General features: G+C 61.1%; 1 protein-coding gene across 1 annotated transcript; it reads right to left on the minus strand.

Moving 5' to 3' along the window:
* Positions 1-505: 505 nt before the first annotated feature.
* On the minus strand, positions 506-4,882 carry GOT1 (glutamic-oxaloacetic transaminase 1). Its single transcript, XM_048060442.2, has 9 exons — positions 4,366-4,882; positions 4,024-4,205; positions 3,352-3,475; positions 3,053-3,165; positions 2,789-2,893; positions 2,039-2,189; positions 1,736-1,901; positions 1,487-1,629; positions 506-1,189 (listed from the first exon to the last, which is right to left on the minus strand). The coding sequence occupies exons 1-9, from the start codon at positions 4,484-4,486 to the stop codon at positions 1,050-1,052; spliced, it is 1,245 nt and encodes a 414-aa protein (XP_047916399.1). The 5' UTR covers positions 4,487-4,882; the 3' UTR covers positions 506-1,049.
* Between the last annotated feature and the right edge of the window lie 2,716 nt (positions 4,883-7,598).

Raw genomic sequence — 7,598 nt, forward strand, 5'->3', positions numbered from 1 at the left:
TCACCAACAGCGTGCTGACAAGGGGAAGCAGGAAGGATCCACAGGCCAGCAGCTCTGGGCCGGGGAGAGACAGCCAGATGGTGGGGTAACATGCGAGCATCCAGCGAGGAAGCACAGCAGTGCCAGAAAGAGGAAGGAACAAGACAGACGTGAGAAACCAGTCAGCTTCACGTGGAGTCACAGGGAGCTCCAAACTACTCTTCCAATAGGGCTGTGCTCCATTAAGGAGCAACTGTGATCATCAGAGATACGGCACACTGCAAGGAGAAAGGGAAACCCCTTAAACACAAGGAGTGAGACAGTGGACAAAGCAAGATGCTAAGACTTTAACCTCAGCCTGAAAGAGGCTAACATGGCCTGAAAGCAGCAGGGTAGCTGAAAGCAGCAGGGTACAAAGGACCTTCAGTGCTGAGCCTTCCTGTGCTAAGTGGTACAGCTCTGCAGCGTGGGCCCTTCCTCCAGCAGTGACCTGCTAACACTGGGAAGACATCACACAAGGCAGGGGTAGTGTTCAGAGATGGAGGTTTAATTTTCTGTCAGAAACACAAAGCAGTTATTACAATTATGAATATTTGCTCGCGTAAGGCTCAGAAATTGGTAGGGGAAAGCCAGCAACGGCCTTGCCCCTCCACAAAATACTATTGAGTAACATTAATTCACAACCCGTATGAGCCCAACTGTTTGGGCTGTTATCCCATAGCGCATTGCACTGGCACTGGCCTTAGCCTGGATCAAAACAATCAGTTACATGGAGTTGATTTGGATGTGCTAAAGATGCAGCTCTAAGTGCCTGAAGACCAGGCTACTGTCAGTCAAATGAGGGCCAAGGCAGCTCATACTGCCCTCACCTCCTGGGGCAGTGGCTTACCATATTGCAAGGAGTATTTCAGAAAAAAAAAAAAAAAGTCATGATTATCCCTGATTGAGCTACTGCTCCCATCTTTATTAAACCCCAAGAGGTGTGGACAAGGCAAGCTCTGAGCACGGAAATACACGGACTACACACTACAGCTTTGGTGACTTCATGTACGTTTGGTTGTTCCTGTGCTTCATTGGATTTTTGTGACAGCTTCATGGATGGACTTGGCCACATAGTCCAGGTTCTTGGTAGTCAGGCCACACATGTTGATGCGCCCGCTAGCCATCAGGTAGATGTGTTTTTCCTTGATCATGTACTCCACCTGCTTAGCTGGAGAAGCAAATGGACATCAGGTCAGAGCAGTAACCCCACAGCTCAGAAAAGCCCCAAAAAACAGTCAGGACTGCTTAAATCTTCCACGACAAGCAGAAGACTTCCAGCACTGGCCACTAAAATGCTGGTGTTTCAGCCCTGTCCTGCTACAGAGGCAGTGACACCAGGAGTCCAGCAAGTTCCCCAAGAGATCCCTGCCTGGCCTGCTTCAGCCCATTTCACCCTTGCTACCACTTTCCTCCCCCGATCCTCCTTTCCCCTCCCTAGGGCAGCACCAGGGCACTTTGTACTTACGGTTCAACCCCGTGAAGCTGAACATGCCGATCTGGTCCGTGATGTGGTTCCAGGTGCCCGGGGTCCCCAGGGACTCCAGGCGAGACCGGAGCTCCGAGCGCATCAGCAAGACCCGATCTGCCATCGTCTTCACGTTGTCCTTCCTGCAGCAGGCAGAAAGCACAGCGTGAGGGCGGGCACCTAGCTGGTTTGGAGCCTGACACTCACGGGGACAGCTTCCCCCTTCCCTCTGCCGCTGGTGACACCTACCACTCGGCAAAGAGCTGCGGGGACGTAAGCGTAGTCGCCACGATGCGCGCTCCCTGGGAGGGAGGGTTGGACCAGGTGGTGCGCACGATCTTCTCCATCTGGGAAAGCACACGCTGCACGTTGTCCGCGTCTTTCCCCACCACGGTCAGGTTCCCCACGCGTTCATCTGCAGACGAGCCAAGAGACGTGAGCCATCGGTCCCGCGCGTCGCTGCAAAGCAGAGCTCTCCCCCCGACCCCTTTCCCAACCCCGCACGCCAGCCCCATCTGTCTGGGTGTGGCCAGCTTACTGCCGGACACTCACTGTAGAGACCAAAGTTCTTGGAAAACGACTGTGCACAGAAGAGCTCAAAGCCCTCGGAGACAAAGTATCGCACAGCCCAGGCATCCTTGTCCAGGCTGCCAGAGGCAAAACCTTGGTACGCCGAGTCGAAGAACGGAAACAGGAACCGGCGCTGGAAGGAGGAACAGTGTTAGAGGGAAACCCCTTCCCCACAGCTTTCACTTCACCCCCCGCTGTCCCCATTAGGGGACAAATGACCACTGAGCTTCTGGGGGAATACAAAAAGAAGCATGGCCCAGCAACACCAGACTAGTGGATTTTCTTTTTACTAGGGGCAAAAGACAACGAAGACTAAAGTGGCAAAGAAGAGGTCAAATGCAGGAGAAAACTCCGCTCTGGAGGATGAGGTAGGGCACGAAATATATACTGTCTTATACCCTAACGTCCAGCACCTGTGAAAAGCAGGTGCCCCTGGAGAATCTTCCCAGCGTGAAAAGCCTCAACACAGCCCATTCCACTGAGTTTGGACGTAAAAACTTGGAGGCGTGAGCAGAACTGGGATGCTTCCACCCTCCGAGCCCTCTATCCTCACAGCACAGATGAGCAGCATCCTGTCAGCCTCTCCCTTCAACGCCTGCCCCATGGGACTCTTCCAGCCCCTGCCACATCTCGTGCCATTCCCCAGAGCCCAGATTTGGACGCAAGTCCTCCGGCTGGCTCAAGAGCAACCCGTCCCCTCGGCACGGCTGTAGCCCCACCGGGAGCCCGTACCTTCATAACGGCAGCAATCTGCTTCCACTGGTCCGGAGTAGGGTCTGTGCCCGTCGGGTTGTGCGCGCAGGCGTGGAGGATGAAGATGGAGAACTCCGGAGCTTTCTGGTGAGAGAGCGGGTTTCGGTCGGACGCACTGACAAGGCTCAGCACCCACAGCGCAGGAGGGCTGCGAGCTGCTCTGGGTACCAGCAGTGCTTTTAGCAGAGACGCTCTGCCAGGCACAGGACCACGCTCAGCCCACCCCACGCCAGGTTTCCTCACCTCCATGTCATCCAGCAGCCCCTGGAGGTCCAGGCCCCTCTTGGCGGCATCCCAGTAGTGGTAGGTTCTGATGTCTTTAAAGCCAGCATCCAGAAACACAGAGTTGTGGTTCTCTGGGGAAAGAAATCGCATTTCAGAAAAGCGGGCTCCACCTCCCAGCAAGCCACCCACCCCAACCCCAGTACGTCCTTAAATTCCCTAAAACACAGAGACAAGTCCCTCTCCCAGAAGAGGAAGGGCTTTCCCTCACCCCCCAGGTCCCTCGGCCACCGACCGACCCGCGCGGAGGCGGCACTCACCCCAGGTTGGCGAGGAGACGTAGACCGGGGTGGCCGTGTTGTTGGTGCCGTTGTACCACCGCCGTAGGAACTCCGCGCCGATGCGCAGGGCGCCCGTCCCGCCCAGGGACTGCACGCTGCCGATCTGAAACGGGGGGGGGCCTAGCCGTGAGCACACGCGGCACGGGCACCCACCGAGGGGACCCGAGGCGTGATTCCTGGGTCACCCCGCCGGGAAAACCCCCTCCTTCAGGGCTCTCCAGCCACCGGGCCCAACCTGACACCTATAACTGTAGGCTCCATTTTTCTTTCCTAGTCTTTTTTTTTTTTTCTTCCCTATTCTGGAGTTTTTTTTCCTATTAATTCACGGCACGAAGATTCCCAGCTGGTCTAAAAGTTGCTCCGTACCAGGAGGGCCGGCTGCTACCTGACTCCAGATTCCTGGGGGGACAACCGTTAAAAACGGCTGCGACAAATCCCGGGCACTGCCCTTCCCCGTAACCACGGGGGGGGGATTCATCGGGGTACGCCCAGCCCCTGCAGCCCACCCAGGCCGGAGGAAACCCTCCAATCCTTCCCGACCGCCGTTACCCACGCCTCTGCCCCCCGTGCCACGGGGCTCCCGGTGCCCTCCTGGTCTCGGTGCCCCCCCCGGTCCCGGTAACTCCCCCCGGTGGTCCCGGTGCCACCCACCCGGTTCTCCTTGATGGCGGGGCTGTCGTCGCCCAGGGCGATGCGGGAGGCGTTGGCGCGGAACTCGGGCAGCCCGAGGATGGGCAGGTACTCGTGGTTCAGCTTGCCGTCACCGGCGATCATCTGCTCCACCTTCCGCACCACCGGCAGCACCCACGGCTGCCCCTCGTCCGTGCGGTAGGCTGCCGGCGGGGGGGGGAGGGGGGGAAGCGCTGTCACCGTGACCTTTACCGAGCCGCGGGGGGGCAGCGCCGCCACCCGCGGTCACGCCACGTCCCGCCGCTTCCCCCCCCTCCCCCGTTAACGGGAGCCCCCCCGGAGGCGGCCCCGCCGCGGACTCACCGCCCACGCCGAGGTTGACCTTCCGCGAGTCGGCGTCCTCCCGGAAATCCGCCGTCAGCTTGAACACGGCGACCGGGGGAGCGCGCGGCACGGCGGCGAAGATGGAGGCGGCGGCGGCCATGGCCGGTGCGGGGCCGGTACCGGGGCCGGTGCCGGTGCGGGGCGCTGCGGGCGGCGCGCGGCCTCTGGAGGAGACGCTCACCTTCACCGCCGGGGCCGGGCGGGGCGGCCGCGCGCCTCCGCCAATCAGCGAGCCGCCGGGCCCCCCGCCCCCGCGCCCTCCGCCAATCAGCGGCGGGCCGGGCGCCGACCGGGAGGTGGCGGCGGGGGCTCGGAGGGGGGAACGGTCGCGGGACGGAGCGGTCGCGGTGACGTCAGCGTCGCGGTGACGCTGCGCCGCCGCTGATTGGTGGAATGCCCACGAGGCCCCGCCCCGTCGTGGCGCGCGGCGGCGCGCCGGCGGGAGTTGGTGGCGGGAGCGGTGCCCACGCGTGGGGGCGCCCGGGGCGCGGCGCGGGGACGGGTTGATAACGGGGGGTAACGGGGGAGGGGGGGGGGCGAGCTCCCGGCAGCACCGCGGCCTCCCGCCGGGGCCGGCAGCCGCGGCTGTGCTGGGGGGTGACGGTAGAGGGCAGAGGCGGCCCGTGCATCGCCGCCGCCCCGTCAGCAGCCCGCCGCGGCTGCGGGTCGCGAGCCCCGGAGCCGGCCCGAGGGTGTCCCCGTCCCGCCTCGAGCCCGCCGCGCCCGGGGCTCAGCCCTGACCCGCGCCACTCGGTGACATTGATGACTTGGTGACACTGCCGGGTACTGCACGGCACCGACCCCTAGCCATAAGCCTAACCTTAATCCGAACCCTAACCCTAATCTCGTTCCTAACCTCAACCGAAACCCTTCCCCTAACCTAATGGGAAGCACTTGGGCTCCTTGGGGTCTGTGGACACTCCTAATGCGGAGACGATGAGCAGGGAAGCAGCAGATGAGAACAAGGGCGCCAGAGGCAAATGGGGGTAGCCCACCTCTGGTGGGTCACATTTTCGGCTCACGAGGACCAAAGCTCTGTGCGAGTGGGATGCTGCAAGGGGAAAGGCCGACCGAGGCTGCGGAGAGCTTCCCATTCCTGGAGCAGACAGAAACGCAGGGGAGTCCCCAGACTGGCGGCCTCGCGCTGCTCTTACTGGTGTCTAATCCGACCGCTCTCCAAAGAGCGCTGGGACACTTGGGGACTGGGCCAGGCCCTTCCCCAGTGCAGTGGCACTGCCTGCTGAGCTGGCTGTGCCAAGCCACCGCGCGGCCACTTGCTGGGGCAGGCTGAGCGGTGCCACTTGCAGGGAAACAAAAAAAAAAAAAAGCTTTTTCCCCAAATGGCCATGGTTTTGCTCCCCTCCCTCAGGGACTGCCGGGCAGCCCAGCAGTGCTGGTGTGCTCTGTGCCGCTGCCCATGCCTGCGAGGCCGGGGTCGCCGAGCCGGCAGGAGTTACCGGCTGGTGCGGCGGCTGCCCCCAGCCCCGCCGGTGTCGCGCGCCCTCGGCTGCGTGGTTTGGGGCTCCTCTGGGAACAGATGCAGGAACGAGATAGACAGGCACAAAGGAGCAGGCAGCCGGGTGGCTGTGCGTTAGCAACATCCCTCTGGCCCTGTGCTTTCATCTCCCCAGCCTACACAAAGGGTGCCACCAAGACGCATGGAAAAGCAAGAGAAACATGGGAGCAGGCCCCGAGGCAGCCGTCCCTTCATCTCCTGCCGCAGACTGACAGCCAGCAAGGACCTGCCACTCAACGTGAAGGCTCGCACACCTTACCCAGAGCAAAGCAGCCCCCGGGCGTGCACCGCACGCAGGCATGGCCCCCCGCGCTCAGCCCCTCCGGCGGGGGCACGGCAGCCAGCACGGCTCCCGCACAGCTCGGGCACCCCAGGGACGTGGGGACCGCTGCCCTCCCGCTGCCTGAAGCCCGTCCCAGGGGACCGAGGCTGGGCACAGGCAGGGTGCAGGCAGGGGCAGCATCACGGCCGTTCCCACCGGTGCTGCGCGGCGCCGTTTTCCCAGCCCTCCTCTGAATACAGATGTTTTCTCAGTGCAGGATCCAGACAGAGGAGGGTAAAATGTTTTCATTCCAAGCTCCCGGGGTCAGGTCATGGTTTGTCTAAATGGCTTTTGTTGCTGTAATTATCAGATTAGCTGATCTCTGGCAGCGCGTTTAGGGGCAGCTACATTAACTGCGGACCCTGACACCCCCCTCCCCACCAGCACCCTGCCCAGCTGGGGCAGTGGGTGTGCAAAGCAACGGGGTGGGATCAGGGGTGCCACAAGAGCCATGGGAAAAACTTGAGCTTGATTTGGGGCTGGTACCCAGAACCCAGGAGCAGCCGGCATCTTTTGGGAAGACTCCAACCTGCAGCGCACAGCTGCTGCAGAGCCCCGTCCCAGGCACCTGCCTGCTGCCACTGCTGATGCTCAGCATGCAGACACGCGATGGGGGCACCTGAGGTGTCTCCCCCCTTCAGGGCTGGTGCTCCGGGGGGGCTCTGGGGTGAGGGAGGGGGCTGGTGCCTGGCCGTGGGGAGGGCAGCCTCCAAGCAGGCAGGGAGCTCCGGGAACAGGAGCATGAGATAGCAGGCCAGACGGGGAGACGAGAGAGCAGGGCGAGGGGCAGATAAAGAGGGATCAGGAGTTTCCGGCCCCCGCCAGCCCCTCGCTGGGTCTGTCTGTCAGCACCTCTGAGTGCTGATGGCACTGAGCCCCGAGGCAGCCGGAGCTGCCGGCCCCACCGCGGGGCACCAGCAGAGCCTCGAAGGGGCCCCGCCGCCATCTTCGCAGTAAGCCACAACACCAGCAGATGCTTGGCCCCCAGCATGGCCAGGGGTGGGCAGTGCCCATGCACAGCCCCACGGGTGCCCCCAGTTTTTCTATCAGACGGATTTGTTAAAAAGCAGTTTCACTGCATTTCAGTTTCTGAAGTCTAGTGGTGCCAGAGTGCAACGTGCTGCTAAACGAATGCTTCTCCCAGGAGCAGAATATCTACATCTCCGCTTTTGAAGAGTGTTTCTACCTCCTTAAATGTTTCAGAAAATTTCAAGAGCAAAATGTTGCCTAAAACACCATGTTCCTTCAGGAAGTGTTGTCTTCAGTAAAATATAATAAAAATAGTGGGACGTATATTCCCGTAATTTTTCCTAATTCCATGAAAGAGCTTGGTTAGCTCCAAAGGCAGGCTCTGGAAGCTGGAGAATAGCTCAG

The sequence above is a fragment of the Anser cygnoides genome, chromosome 7, assembly GCF_040182565.1.
Source record: "Anser cygnoides isolate HZ-2024a breed goose chromosome 7, Taihu_goose_T2T_genome, whole genome shotgun sequence".
NCBI classification, from domain to species: domain Eukaryota; kingdom Metazoa; phylum Chordata; class Aves; order Anseriformes; family Anatidae; genus Anser; species Anser cygnoides.